General features: G+C 42.3%; 1 protein-coding gene across 1 annotated transcript in view; it reads left to right on the top strand.

The window, feature by feature from the left end:
- THRB (thyroid hormone receptor beta) overlaps positions 1-16,097 on the top strand; it is a 208,373-nt gene extending 192,276 nt beyond the window's left edge. Inside the window, exons 7-9 of the mRNA XM_021678718.2 lie at positions 2,562-2,708; positions 8,078-8,336; positions 15,316-16,097. Of these exons, the coding sequence (XP_021534393.2) occupies positions 2,562-2,708; positions 8,078-8,336; positions 15,316-15,557 (648 nt within the window). The 3' untranslated portion in view covers positions 15,558-16,097. The remainder of the gene's footprint in view (positions 1-2,561; positions 2,709-8,077; positions 8,337-15,315) is intronic.
- The last annotated feature ends 218 nt before the right edge of the window (positions 16,098-16,315 follow it).

Below are 16,315 nucleotides of genomic sequence, written 5' to 3'. Positions count from 1 at the left end.
AGGTGTGGGAAGAAAATGGTAACTGGATTACTCTGAGCTGGATGTGGTTACTGCCAGGCCAGTGGTTCTCAAAGTGTCATCCCAGACCAGCAGCCTCAGCATGCCCTGGGAAGTGCAGATTCCCAGGCTCTGTGCCTGACCTACTGCATCAGAAGCTCTGGACATGGGCACCCATCAGGTGATTCTGATGCAAGTTTGAGGACCATGGCTGTAGGGAGGCCACAGTCTTGTCAAAAGCAGCGCCCTCGGGCGCCTGGGTGGCTCAGTTGGTTAAGCGACTGCCTTTGGCTCAGATCATGATCCTGGAGTCCCGGGATCGAGTCCCGCATCGGCTCCCTGCTCGGGGGGGGGTCTGCTTCTCCCTCTGACCCTCTTCCCTCTTGTGCTGTCTCTCATTCTCTCTCTCAAATAAATAAATAAAATCTTTAAAAAAAAAAAAAAAGCAGCGCCCTCACAACTCTGCAAGTGAGGGATTCAGCTTTGCTTGACTAGTTCTCGGTGCCAGATCCTCCCACCCATCTCTGCCTACCATCCTGCATCTCCCAACCCTGGGTGTGCAGTTCTGGTCGATTCACTGTGCTCTAGGCCATGGGACAGGCCTGAATCTCTGATCCCTTTGATCACCTTCACAACTTCCAGCAAGGCAGTGGGAGAGGCCGTTAAGGGAAATAATAGGAGTAGAATTCTGCCCCCTGGTGTCAAAAGTGTACAGGTTGTGGGGCACCTGGGTAGCTCAGTCGGTTAAACATCTGACTCTTCATTTTGGCTCAGGTCACGATCCCAGGGTTGTGGGATTGAGCCCCATGTCGGGGCTGCACATGAGTGCTCACTCTCTCAAATAAATCTTTAAAAAAAAAAAAGTGTATAGGTTGTAAAAGCCTTGAAGTAGGGGGTAGATGTGGGGTTCCTGGCAGATTGCTGTGTAGAGGCTGGGTGACCAATATCCAAGTCCCGGCCTCAGGGGATTATTCTTAACCTCCTTGAGCCCTTTGTTTGCTCATCTGCCAATCAGGATTGTGTGAGAACTACTTGAGATAATGTGCTTCCTCAAAGGGGCTGGCTCACCTGCAGGCCACAGATAAATAGTAGTTATAATTATCACAACAACAAGAAAGCGCAACAGAGAGGATTGTTCCTGGCAGGTAACACAGGTGACGATAGGAGATACGTGAGAGACCATGATGGTCTTGGAGCCCTCAGCTAAGGAGCTGGAGAGTACCAATGGACATCCGGGAGGCTAACGTGAGCACAAGCACCTGGGGGACTTGCTAAAATGCTGGTTCTGCACCATTAGATCTGGGGAGGGGCTGAGATTCTGCCTTTCTAACAAGTCCCCAGATGACACCCAAGCTGCTACACCACCCTTTGAGTAGCAAGGCTATGGCTTTTGTTCTTGGGCAAGTCAAGGGCAGAGAAGTGCCCTCGGGGACACTGAATACTAGTAATTAATACTGTCTGCCCGAAAGCTTGCCAAGTTTACACAACTCAGTTCCTACAGGCAACCTAGAGGTCTTCCCCTTCAGCCCTCCGAGACCTCCTCCAACTAGAATCTATAGGGCAGACAGGAACTTTGAGCCCCAGCAGCTGGGTCAAAAGCAAGAATGAATCCATAGGGTGCTACTTGCCAATGATGTAGTAGACCTCTTCAGGTCCTGTTGGTGAGGTCCAGAGCTGAAGTCTTTGGTGCAAAAAGGTGATTTTATTAAAGCACGGGGACAGGACCCAAGGGCAGAAAGAATTGCTGCACTGGGGTAGTGAGGAATGGCTGATTATACACTTGGGAGTTGGGAGAGGTAAGGAAAAAGGGAGATGTCCAAAAGGACTTTTATATGCTGAAGAAGACTCTCAGAATACTGGAGGCCTTGCTATTGTCAAGCTAAGGTTGTTCTTCCCTCTAGCAAAGCATTAACATTAAGACAGTCGGACACTACATCAAAAACTGATGATGTATTGTATGTCAACTAATTGAACATAATAAAATAAATAAATAAAAACTTTAAAAAAAAAGACAGTCGGGAGTTTTCTGGAGGAATGTCACACATATCCCACCCAGGAGTCCGGGAGGTGGGGGTGGTTAGGGGGTTGTCAGCTGGTGCTTTGTCTTCAGTTTGCCTCTGCTCCCTCCCCACCAGAGCGTCCCCATCACACTCCTCCATCACGGGCCACACATGCCAGAAAGTGCAGGGCCCTGAAAATGCCACCCCAGAGCCCCTAGCGCATATGTCACCTGGCATCCTTTGTGCATTCGGAAGCAGGACCCAAATTCCTGTTGTTTCTCTCTGCCTCCCTCTTTCTCTCACTTGCTTTCCCTTTCTTTAATTCTGCAGCAACAATTCTGTGGAACACTATCACCAGGGGCTATTAAAGCAATGGCCAAGACACGTATCTTTGCTCAGAAAACTAAACTACGTGAAAACTGCATAGTTTGTTAATGAGCCAAGTGAAAACCGGAAATTGTATAGCGTGTCAATTCAGAAGAGATTTTCTGCCACATGAGAACGATGATAAATAAAGATCCCTTTAGGTTCTGCATTTAAATCTTTCTTGTTTCTCCTCCTTAGCCAGAAGATATTGGACAAGCACCAATAGTAAATGCCCCAGAAGGTGGAAAGGTTGACTTGGAAGCCTTTAGCCATTTTACAAAAATCATCACACCAGCAATTACCAGAGTGGTGGATTTTGCCAAAAAGTTGCCTATGTTTTGTGAGGTGAGGACACTGTTTTTCCTTCTGCATTATTTTTCATTATAGTTCCATCAATTTCCAGGAATACGGAGTATTATTTATAATTTAATATTAATTAGTAGGGATTTTGTCATATGAAAGCAATGTCAGTACAAAATGAAAACGCACTGTTTCACTCTTATTCCCCTACTTTCTCTATTCAGTCATTCATTAGCTCGTCCACGTGAGGTTGAAGATCCTATCTATCCGCTGGCTCCAGGCGTAGGGAAATATGACAGCAATAACTTCTGTTCATTTGGCACTTCCGGTGTCCCAGTTACCATGCTCAACTCTGCCCACATTAAATCCAATCCTTATAATAGATTTGCAGGATAGCTTTAATTAAGCCCATTTTATAGATGGGGAAAACTAAGATCGAAGAGATTAAGTTAATTTATCCAAACACGGGGCCATGGCTTGAGTCTAAGTCAATATGCTTTCCATTACATATCCTAGCAAAACAGTTGTGTGGTTGTTTCCTCCTCAAAAATAAGGATCCCCCTCACAGAGCAAGGATCTTAACTCTGCAACTCTCCTCTCTTTTCCTACAAGGTCACACTTTCTTGCCCCGTCTTCATGGCACCCTGAAGAGCTCACCCACCTGAGCTCATAGGCTTTCCCTTTGGGACACCTCATCCCTCTTTCCTAACTCAGCAGTCCTACTATGTGGTGCCTGGAAGCATGGGCTCTGCAGTCAGCCAGATGGGCAGGAATCCTACATAAGTTATTTGGTGTCTTCAAATCTTGGTTATTTCATCTTTAAAATGGAAATCATAATAGTATTTACCTCTTAGAGCTACTGTAAGGTTTAAATGGGATCATATATGTCAAGTGCTTGGATAGTGCCTGGGGCCTAAGTTTATCCATAAATTCCAGCTGTTAAGGCTTCTGTTTTATCTATTACATTACCATCCTGCCTCTAACCTTCCTTTTTTGAATCAAGTGGAGAATTTTGCCCTTTGAAAAGCCATCAGGTGCCAATCTACTGCTCCTCCCACCTCTAAGGGAACTCGGAAAGATATCACATACACAGGTCCACAGGCTGCTGTGAGCCTCCTATGTCAGCCACCCGAGTGAGAAGCGAATCTAGCCTCACCTAGAAAGAAGCCCTCTCCTCACCTGGAATGATTCCATCGGACCTTGGCTTCCAGCTCATTTGTGTCTTTGGGTTTGCAATAATGGGAGCCCAGTTGGATTCTGAGAGACCCCAGACACTGTTGGGGACACTTCTCATTGTCTGTTTTGAGCCTCCACAAAAGCCATATCCAGAAGGACAGAGCAGTGGGCTTCAGGATGCAGGTGTCTGACCCCCAGACCTAGCTGAGAGAGTGTGCCTCGCTCTTGTCCCCCACTTCACTGTGGTGGGGGCCAGGGTACCTGATGTGCTGGCTGGCAGCCCTGCAGTACCCCACTCGTATGAGCTACTCGTACCCCACCCCCAGAGGAGCTGGTGAGTCCTGGAGAAGGAATTTTGACATATCTGTATTTGGTGTGGAGCTTCCCATGTCTCTGACTATCTTTTTTAACTATCATTTATTAAAGTTTGGAAGGTTATTTAAAATAATATATTCAAGGGTGGCTCAGTTGGTTGGGTCTGCCTTCAGCTCAGTTCATGATCCCAGGGTCCTGGAATCAGAGCCCCACATCGGGCTCCCTGCTCAGTGAGGAGCCTGCTTCTCCCTCTCCCTCTGCCCCTCCCCCAGCTCATGCTCGCTCACACTCTCTCTCAAATAAACAAAATCTTTAAAAAAATTTTTAAAGATAACATATTCGAGATATTGATTCATGGTAACACCACCTAAAGATAAGTTACTGACATTTTGGAGCCTATTTTAGTCTTTTTCAATTATGTGTGTGTATACATATATGTATATATACATGTACACACACTTACATGAAATATGAAACATGTTAATATAATTTATACCATAATGTACATCCTGCTTATGAAACTACTTTTTAAACTTTTTATTAAAGAGTAAAAGGCACATATCATAAAGGTGCAGCTCAATGAATTTTCACATACTCCACACACCCATGTAATAAACACTGAGGTAAAGAAACATTACCAGCACCCTGTTGTACCAGACTTTTTACCCTCAACAGTGGAACACACATCATTTAAAGGTTCTTTCACAAATAAGTTTTAGTGACCACATACTATTCTAAAGAATAAATCTGCATAATTTAGGTTAACTGCTTTGACTAGACCTTCAGTTCATTTCCCATTTTTCACTAATATAAACCGTACAGTGAGCATCCTGGTGCCTATGCCCTGCTCACAACACTATTTCTTAAGGGCAAATCATAAAAGTAGAATTTAAGGACCAAGGTATATACACCTTTTAAGGCTTCTGAGATGTGTTGCCAAATTGCTCTCAAGAAGGGTGCACACTCTCACAGCTGTGCCAAGGGTGCTGGTTTCCTCTGACTCTGGGTGTCATCTTTCTCTTTCGTTCACTGGGTTGAGTTTTTCTTCCTGGACCTTTCTTGGTCCTCTCTCTCTGTCTCTGAGCTGTGTCCCTTGTCCCCATCCCTGGTGTCTGAAGAGAAACTCTATTGAGGACACTACCCCTACAACGCGAGCTAGCCTATCAGTCATGTCTTCCCCCTTTGAATACCCATCAAAAATGTTTCTTAGAAAACATAAAGCTCATGTAAACCAACCACAGAGAGATATTTCAGTTAAAGAAGAAAGAAAAGAAGCTATCTCTACCACCAGTAACGAACAAACCATGCACTTATGGCCATGGCAAGGATGAAGGGTCAACATGGAACTTTCAAGCATGGGCTATGGCCAGCTTCTCTCTTCGTGTTTCCCTCAGAAATTTAATCCTGCTTCGAAGTCACGATTCTATCTCTCTTTCAACCCTGATTTGTGTAGTCTCCAAATAACAAAAAAAGGGGGGGGGGCTACTTTTACAGCAGAGATGCATATGTTTCCCACTCTCTTTCTCACTCTCATTAGAACCCCAAGGAGGGAAACGAACTGTGTAGGCACCTGAGCTGCCTCTGGAGTGGGCCGGAGATCCCAGGTGGTCTCGAGAGCCAGAGCTTTCCTGCCAGAGGCATTTGGGAGCATGTGTTGTTCAAATTGTACTCACAGTAATTTTTTGCTAAGACCCATGCCAACCCCCCCCAGCAAGGCTGGTGGAAAACCCAGGGCTTTGCAGGATCTAAAATCACTGCTGACAGAACTGCCAAAAAACACACATTAAGAATCACTTCGGGAGTGCAGGGCACTCTTTGCCAATCGACCTGAATGATATTCTCCTGAGGAGACAGAAGAGCCTGTGGAAGTGTCCCTGCACCTCGGCCTGTCAGGCCCTTCTTGCAACGGTCTCACAGTGAAAGTATTGCGGCAGGTGACCAAGATCATTTACCCACATGTTGAAACAAATCTCATCTGGTCCAGTTGTTAAACTGTTGGTGATCCTTGACAAATACTTACTCAGCTTTTATTTCTATCTGAACCAATCAACAAACAGTTTTAAAAAGAAATCCTCTACTTCAACTACAATCAGACTTGGCTACAAGCCAGAGCCTGCCCAAGTTTGCATTCTTTGTGACAGATTCAAAAATAAATAAATGGTTTGATCTGATCAGTAATTTCTCTTTGCTATTCTATGCCAGTGGTTCTCAAGAGTGGGGTCCCTGAAACAAAGGCAGGAGCATCCCCTGGGAACCTGGAGAATGCAGAAACTCAGAGGGCGGGACCAGCAATGTGTTTAACAAGCCCTCAGGTGACCCTGATGAGGCCAAATATTTCCCCGTTCCCCATAGGCGTTAAAGCCAGCCTCCACCTACTTGGGCCAATTCTCCATCTTACTGGTGGAAGATCTATCCAAGCTCAGGGTTTCCTATTTCCTATGATGATCTTGGGCCAGAAATCCCAGGATATAGTCAAGGAATACAAATTAGAACCTAAATAAAAGCAAATCACAGGGATTTTTTTCTTTAATGAGTGGAAGGAGAAAATTCCTATGTATATATTCCAGAACCAAATATGAAATGACTTTTATTCTGTAGAAAAAGCTAAGTAATTTGAAATTAAATGGTAAGGTGGCTAGGTTGAGTTAGCGAAAAATATGTAATACCCAGCATTTTAAATGTAATTCAGTAATATTACCTTCAGTTTTACATAACAACCAAAATTGAACTAGTCGAGTGTTGCCAAGAGTACTGCCCCAAAAGAATTTGTACCTGATTTCATGACAAGATAACAATTATGTGTAATTTATGTATTCGTTGTTTATGGAAACTTAGTCATATCCTAAGTACTTAAAAAGAGTGTGTTCTCTTCTCTTTGCATTGGATTCTGAAAGATGTAGCTTCAAATCCTAGCCTTACTCACAAAACCCTCATGTGACCCCTTAGCATGTTACTCAACCTCTCAGTGCCTGGATTTCCACTTCTGTAAATGAAATTGGAATTAGAATATTAACTTCACTGTATTGCTGTGAAGATTAAGTCAGATGACATACATAAATCTTAGCACGATGCCCAATGCTAAAAAATATCCATTAACTAATGACCTTTCCAACTATTTTGATAATGGCTTTTAATTAAACATTCTCTCCCACCAGAAAGTAAAACTCTGATTTTTTGTTATTTTGCTAACAAAGTTGCTTTTTTTTAAAGTTTATTATAAATGTTATCACATTATCACAAATCCTAATTAACAAGGCAACCAAATATATTTAAAACAAGATTACAGTACTGGCAGAGAAATCCAGTGTGCGGAGTAATTCTGGTGCCTGAGGTACTGAGAACATAACCCTAAGAGCCAGGAGGTCTGAATTCTAGTCTCACCTCTGCCTCTAACTCACTGGGTGACCTTAGGCAAAGCTTTTACATCTCTGGGCCTCGGGACAACATGCCTCTATAAGCAACCTTCTCCTTCTGTGCCTTTTGAGAGACCCAAGGAGCAAACTTGCTTCAAAAAACACATAGAAGCAGAGTTGCCAACTGTTGACTAGTAGAACTATGAGAAATGTAGGTAAGCTTAACATAAACCGTGTTCTCAAGCAGTGATTAGTTGGTGTTACGATACAAACCCCCAGAGTAAGGGATTATTAGTGCAATCTCACACAGGATTGCAATCCCAGTTGGAGATTTATACCCATCACAAAAGAAAGGCAAAGTACTGACATTAAAATTGGTGACCAACTTGGAGTATGAAAAATGGTTGTTGAAAGTCTGCAGCCAAGTCGGAAGGGAAAAGCCATAGGCTCAAAGAGTGTAGGACCATGTTGATCGCAGGATGTGGTCCCTGTTGCTATTAAGATACTGCATGTTATTCCTCACTGATATCTGTGCTCTTGTTCTTGCTGATGTGAGCTGGTTTTTTTCAGCTGCCATGTGAAGACCAGATAATCCTCCTCAAAGGCTGCTGCATGGAGATCATGTCCCTTCGCGCTGCAGTGCGCTATGACCCAGAAAGTGAGACTTTAACCTTGAATGGGGAAATGGCAGTGACACGGGGACAGCTGAAGAATGGGGGTCTTGGGGTGGTGTCAGACGCCATTTTTGACCTGGGCATGTCACTGTCTTCTTTCAACTTGGATGACACTGAAGTAGCTCTCCTTCAGGCTGTCCTGCTAATGTCTTCAGGTAAGTGCTCCCAGACTCACTACTGGGTGACAAAAAAGCTTTTGTGTGTCTCGTGCTAATTCAAGTCACTTGATGGGTTCCTCATCCCCCACCTCCCCTTTAGCTTCAGAATCATAGTTCACTCGCTTTCAGCAAGCAATTGGGGGTTTGCCAATGAACTGGGAACTGAAGGTGGGTGTCTGGTATCTGATGCTTGCTGCAGTCTCCCAGTGTAGTAGGAAGGATCCAAAGGAGCCATTTTAAAGACTCTATGAAATGGTCCACCTTCAATGGACACTACCCAGCCTGACATAGTCATTGACCAACCCCACCCCCTTCTGGTTTTATGTACACAGGATATGGGTATGAGTGACCACACCACTCTGTGTTAAGTTCTGGTTGAGGAAATCATGAGTGAAAGCTAAAATTTGTTTATGGCTTAACTACAACTTAATTCTCAGCTATTTATTGCTAAATAGCACACCACCCCAAAATTTAGTGGCTTAAAGCATCCCAAGATGGTGGGGGTTGGGGCTGAGACCTCAAACATAGCTTCAGGCCCCTCTCCGTGCAGCCTGTCCTCTGGCAGGCTAGTTGGACTCTTACATGGCTGGTGGATTCCAAGAAGGAGAGTTCCAAGCACACAAAAGCAGAAATTGCCAATGTCTTAAGGCCCAGGTTTGAGTCATATAGCATCACTTCTGCCACATACTATTGGTCCAAACAAGGCCCAGCACCAGCCCAGAGTCAAGAGCCCACCTCTAGATGGGAGGAATGGCAAAGAGTGTGCAGCCATCTTTAACTTACCCCAAGCTCATTATCAGGGCTCCCGACTCCTTCAGTGAAGAGTGGATAATACGGACACTTTTCAGAGGGCATGTCATAATAAATAAGAAATGCAAAATACGTCAAACCCTTTAAGGAAAGCTAGTCTTTAAATAGAAGGTAGTGGGGCGCCTGGGTGGCCCAGGCGGTTGGGCATCCTACTCTTGGTTTCGGCTCGGGTCATAATCTCAGGGTCCTGGGATCAAGCCCCACGTGGGGCTCCCTGCTCAGCAGTAAGTCTGCTTGTCTCCTTCTCCATCTCCCCCCACTTGCACACTCTCTCTCTCAAATAAATAAATAAATCTTTAAATAAAAAATAAATAGAAAGTAGTTTCAGAGGCCTCCTGTGCCTTTTCAGAGCACAGTCCGTTTCGCTGTGCCTCAGTGCTTGTCCCTCTGCACTATAGCTGTCAGCTTAACTTAGCCACCTCTCCCTCTAGACTGTTTCGTTTTTGAGGACAGAAGTATGTCTAATTGTACACCTACTGCTTAGGCCAGTGTTTAGTAGAATTTGGAAAAAAGTTTATTGGCTTAATGACTAAATAGATGGGTAAATTATCAGTCACAAGTACAATGAGAATCCTTTATAAAGTTCATGCACTCTGGTTCACTCAGTAGAATTCCTTTTTTTTTTTTTTTTAAGCTCATCTTGAAATGTATTTGCTACAGAACATTTAGGTATGGAAGATTTTTTTCTAAAAATTCTTTTTATTATGAAAAATCTCAAACCTAAACATAAGTAGGTAGAATAGCATAAGGAACCCTGTTGTATGCTGTGGCGGACAAGCTGTAGGGCGCCCCCCATGTTGCCCACCTTCTGATGTTTACCCCCTATACAACTCCCTCCCACTGAGTGTGTGCAGAACCTATGACTTGCTTCAACAGAATATGATGAATTCAATGTCACCCCCACATGATGAGGTTACATTATGTTATATAAGATTCCCTCTTGCTAATAGACTTGCTCCAGAGACTCTCCTTGCAGGCTGGCTGAAGTAAGCAGCCATGTTGGGAAAACTCACATGACAGAGACCTGCATGTGGCCTCCTGGAGCTGAGGGTGGTCTCTAGTCAACAGCCAGTGAGAAACTGGGGTCCTCAGTCCCTCAGGAGAATTATTCTTAAAGAAATAAAATAGGTAACTTATCTAAGGACTCACTACGGGACCTTGAATCAACCCCTTATCTTCTCTGGGTTTCAGTGTCTTTTAAAATAAAGAAATTGAACTAAGTGGGAATTATATTCCTGGAGGGGGGATTTAAGGTAATTTTTAGCTGAAATTGTAGCGGTACAAAGACAATTTTAAATAACATTGAACCATATAGTGAGAAAGCTTTTTCTCTTAGAGTTTTCTTTCTGCTTATATCTCCTTCTAAATAAGGCAAGGAGAGAGATTCATTTTGGTGCCAGTCTGTCCTGAACACCTCTCTAAATTCACTGACCTCCCTTTTTAACAGACAGAGTGGGTCTTTGGTGCAGTCTTTGGCAAGAATCTTCAACTAAAGTTTAATAAAGGTTTTTGTCACACACCCATTTTGGTGGTTACCTTCTATGTATGGCAAATGGATTTTTATTTACTGAATAATAAAAATGTTTCCTCTGTAGTGGGTTAATTTTAACAGACTGTTAAGCAAATAATCTCAGTAAGGTACATAAAAGGAGTATGTGGAGAAGGCAAAAGTTGTGAATATGATACCAAACTCTATCAAGCACTTAACTGGACGATTCTTCCCCATCCTGATTCTGATGATGCTGTCACCACCTGACAGCCACGTGACATACTTAAAACCTTTTAAAAATCTTCTCCACCCTAACGACCTGGGCATTTTTCATTAATACTGCCAGGACCAGAAAAATATTACAAGACACTTTACACTGGCACATGATAGCTCCATATCGGTGCCCCTTGGCTCCAGCCCTTCTCAGGGTTGTCCTCTAAGCCCATTGTTCTGTGTGGCATTAGTTACACAGTATCTTAGGCCTCTTCTTCAAAGCCTTTTCCAGGAGCTGCTACCACTAAGTTCTTTGGTCCTGCAGTGATGAACGGAGAGCTAAAATGGAAATGATCCGAAGGAGTTATCTTTGAGAAATTCTGTCTTAAGGAGTTAAAAACTGTCTTTGACCTTTAAAATACTTCTTCATAAACATGCTTAATACCACTTGAACATGATCAAAATGTCCTTTCATTTTCTCTGTGTCATTTATATGACCACCTTATCTTTATCTCTCATCAAAGGACAGAATTTTGAGACCACAAAACCCAGGTTATTTTTTTTTCCCCTTTGAAGGAATACATCCAGAGCAGTATTATGTTGATTTTCTATTTGGATTAAAAGGAAAAGGATCCTGTGGAGAATTTTTCTGGCACACTCAAAGAAAGGAGAAGAGAAGGGGGGGAGGGAGAGGAATTGAGGAGATCCACAGAGCAGCATCATCAAATACAAAGGAAAACACAACATAAAAATGCACAAATGACAATTCAAGCCAAATAGGGGATGCCAAAAGCCCATATATTTTGTTTAAACTCAGAAGAGGGAATTGAGACATTAGTGCTGAGCCTTCCTTATAGATTAAGCAGACCCCTGTTTTGATTTTTACTAATACAGATCCTTCAATAACTGAACACTTAAAGTGTGAACTTACTTGATCAGAGCCACAAAGAGCAAATAAATGGAGGAGTAGTTGGTGGGTGGGGGAGGTGGTTGGGCTCCCTGGAGCTATATGAGGAATCCAGCCAGGTTTATAAATTATTATTTTTTTATTTTTTTATTGAGGTATAATTGACATACAACGTTGTATTAGTTTCAGATGTACAACATAATGATAGGATATTCGTATATATTGCAAAATGATCACCACAATAAGTCTAGATAACATCTGTCCCCATATATAGTTACAAAATTTTTTTTCCTGTGATGAAGACTTTCCAGATCTACTCTCTTAGTAACTTTCAAATATGCAATAGAGTATCATTAACTATAGTCACCATACCATACATCACATTTCCAAGACTTATTTATGTTATGACTAGAAGTTTGTTTGTACCTTGAGACGCCCCCCCTTCATTCATTAAGCCCACCCCAGCCTATAGCCTCTGGCAACCACCAATCTGTTCTGTTTCTACAAGCTTGGTTTTGTTTGTTTATTTCTTTGTTTTTAGATTTCACATATAAGTGAGATGATACAGTATTTGTCTTTCTCTGGCTTATTTTCCTTAGTATAATGTTCTCAAGGTCCATCAATGTTGTTGTAAATGACAAGACTTCATTCATTTTTTATAGCTGACTAGTATTCCATTGTATTTGTATACCACATCTTCTTTATCTATTTGTCCATGGATGGCCAGTTAGGTTGTTTCCATATCTTGGCTATTTATATAATGCTACAATGAACATGGGGTCCATATATCTTTTCAAGTTAGTGTTTTGTTTTCTTTGGATAAATACTCAGTAGTGGAATTACTGGATCATATGGTAATTCTATTTTTAATTTTTTGAGGAACCTCCATAGTGTTTTTCATTGTGGCTGCACCAATTTGGATTCCCAGCAATAGTGCACAAGGGTTCCCTTTTCTCCACATCCTTACCAACACTTACTATCCCTTGTCTTTTTGATAAACAGCCATTCTAACAGGTGTGAAGTGATATCTCATGGTGGTTTTGATTTGCATTTCCCTGATGATTGGTGATGTTGAACATCTTTACATGTGCCTGCTGGCCATCTGTATGTCTTCTTTGGAAAAATGTCTCTTCAGGTCCTCTGCTCAGTTTTTAATCAATTGTGGGTTTTCTTACTATTGAGTTGTAGGAGTTCTTTTTATATTTTGGATATTAATCCCTTATCATATATATGATTTGCAAATATTTTCTCCCATTCCATAGGTTTCCTTTTCATTTTTTGATGGTTTCCTTTGCTGTATAGAAGCTTTTTCGTTTGATGTAGTCCCACTTTATTTTTGCTTTTGTTGCCTTTGCTTTTGGAATCAGATCCACAAAAATCATCACCAAGACTAATGTGAAGGAGCTTACTACCTGTTTTCTTCCAGGAGTTTTATGATTTTAGGTCTTACATTCAAGTCTTTAATCTGTTTTGAGTTAATTTTTGTGTATGGTGTAAGACAGGAGTCTAGTTTCACTCTTTTGCATGTGGCTGTCCAGTCTTCCCATCATCATTTACTGAAGAGACTGTCCTTTCCTCATTGTTTATTCTTGGTTCCTTTGTCATAAATTAACTGACCATATATGCATGAGTGTATTTCTGGGCTATCTATTCTGTTCCGTTGACCTTTGCGTCCATTTTTATACCGATACCATACTGTTTTGATTACTACAGCTTTGTGATACAGTTTGAAATCAGAGAGCATGATGCTCTCAGCTTTGCTCTTCTTTCTCAAGATTGCTTTGCTTATTCAGGGTCTTTGTGTTTCCATACAAATTTTAGGATTGTCCATCCTATTTCTGTGAAAATGCCATTGAAATTTTGATAGGGATTGCATCGAATCTGTAGACTGCTTTCGGTAGGATGGATATTTTAACAATATTAATTCTTCCAATCCATGAGTACAGGATATCTTTACAATTATTTGTGTCTCCTTCAATTTCTTCTATCAACGTCTTATAGTTTTCAGTGTATAGGTTGTTTACTTCCTTGGTTAAATTTATTCCTAGGTATTTTATTCTTTTTGATGCTATTGTAAATGGGATTGTGTTCTTCATTTCTCTTGCTGATAATTCACTATTAGTATATAGAAACAAGACAGATTTTTGTGTATTAATTTTGTATCCTGCAACTTTACTGAATTCATTTATTAATTCCAACAGTTTTTTGATGAAGTCTTAATTTTCTTTTTTTTTTTAAAGATTTTATTTATTTATTTGAGAGAGAACGAGAGAGAGAGAGAGCATGAGCGGGGGAGGGTCAGAGGGAGAAGCAGACTCCCTGCCGAGCAGGGAGCCCGATGCGGGACTCGATCCCGGGACTCCAGGATCATGATCTGAGCCGAAGGCAGTCGCTTAACCAACTGAGCCACCCAGGTGCCCTTGATTTTCTATATATAATATCATGTCATCTGCAAATAGTGACAGTTTTACTGTCCTTTCCAATTTGGATGCCTTTTATCTCTTTTTCTTGCCTAATTTCTCTTACTAGAACTTCTAGTACCATGTAGAATAACGTGTTAAGAATGGGAATCCTTATCTTATTCCTGATCTTAGAGGAAAAGCTCTCAGCTTTTCACCACTGAATATGATGTTAGCTATGGGCTTGTCATATAGGCCTTTATTATGTTGAGGTACATTCCCTCTGTACCCACTTTTATACCCCAAGTGTTTGCAGCCTGGATGTTCCCCAGTCATTTACCCTTCTCATGACATCCCTTTATCATTTTTGTGAAACTGCCTCAAGTCCCCTCCCACATATTTTGGGATGGCCAGCAGTCCTCCCAAGACTTGGGAAGATTTCTTGGTCATTACACAGTCATGGTCTCCTCTAGCTCCAGCTTCCCACCGTGATTCTTCCCTTCTCTGCACCGGGTGATATAGCATGGCTCACATCTTTTCTTTTCATTTTAATTCCCCAAAACACCACCAACAAAAGGCTCTACAGGTAGCAGTTTTACCACATGTATAAGGGATAGGAAGGAGTAGTTCATTACAGCCTGGTAAACAACTAAAATTGGATATTGTGCTTCTATGTCTTCGTGAGAATTTCTCATTGTCTGACACTCCTCCTTTGGCATTCAGGCTTCCTGCAACATTTCCAGTCTCTTCTCACATCTCCCCTTCTTTGCATGTCCATGCTTGTCTTCCCCTCTCTGCCAGGCAGCCAGGGGAAACTCAAAATCTACCCCTTATTATGCACAATATTTCAACTCTCGAGGTGAGACTTCTCTTTCTGTACCCTAAGAGGGAGGCATCGCCATTCCCACCCAAGGAGGTGATTTGTCTAACCTAGATACATTTATCTGAACAAAGCACTGACTCCCTTTATGTAAATTGTGACACTTCCTGAGACCGTGGTCCCTGATGCCCCAGAGTTCATGTTGCATCCATGCTCAAATCCTGGGAGTTGACAGGTCCCCAGATCTTCCCAGTTCACACTCAAGGGCTTGAATTGGACAAAGCAGGGCTTCTCCTTTCCACTTTTAAATTAACATTCATCTTCGTTCTTCCCCTCAGACCGCCCAGGGCTTGCCTGCGTTGAAAGAATAGAAAAATACCAAGATAGTTTCCTGCTGGCCTTTGAACACTATATCAATTACCGAAAACATCATGTGACACACTTTTGGCCAAAACTCCTGATGAAGGTGACAGACCTGCGGATGATTGGAGCCTGCCATGCCAGCCGCTTCCTGCACATGAAGGTGGAATGCCCCACGGAACTCTTTCCCCCATTGTTCTTGGAAGTGTTCGAGGATTAGACTGACTGACTTCATTCTCGTAATTCCTACAGCACTACTGGGTGTCATTTCATTCCATTGCCTAGATCTTTTTTGTTTGTTCCTTTGTTTCTTTGTGTTGGGAGGGACTGTTTGGGGATAAAGGGAGGTAGTCCTTAGCATAGACATGGATGAAATTGCCCCTTGAATGCGGGTACTTGTAACTATTGCATTTTGTTCTCCAGCCCTTTGATGTGAATGCTTTGAAGGTTTTACAGTTGTGGAGGTGGGGTGGGGACAATCATTAATTCACCAGCACCAAGCCATCACCAGCTCCCATCAGTCCCTGGTCAGAGACTCAAGCAAGCAAAATGGCGTGGAAGAAGACTAACGAAGCCTTAAAACCAAGATAATATGGTCATCTTGATCCAGTCCTGATTTTTGCAGGGCTCAAATTAGCATGGTGCAGACCACCTTTGGTTAGATGTGGCTTTCAGCTTTCTAGGGAAAGGTCTGAATTGATTTTTATCTATTCAAGAGCATGCTGTTTTCAGCACTCTTCATTCTCTCCTGGCAACATAACTTGGGATGTATAGGAATATTTGTTCCTGAAAAATCAGCTGTCCTTTCACTCCGATTTTTATAATCCTATGATTTCATTCAAGTTATACAAGGGTGTGACTTAAAGATGTGCAGGTATCTGACTGACTGAGGCCAACGAGGGAAACAATTTTCCTCAGGAAGCCCAAAGAAATTAGAAAGCTTCACTAATGTCAGTGACTCAACAGTTTCCAAAAATC

The sequence above is a fragment of the Neomonachus schauinslandi genome, chromosome 1 (assembly GCF_002201575.2).
Source record: "Neomonachus schauinslandi chromosome 1, ASM220157v2, whole genome shotgun sequence".
NCBI lineage: Eukaryota > Metazoa > Chordata > Mammalia > Carnivora > Phocidae > Neomonachus > Neomonachus schauinslandi.
Note: the sequence above shows the minus strand (reverse complement) of the source record. Positions and strands in the feature narration are given on the sequence as shown.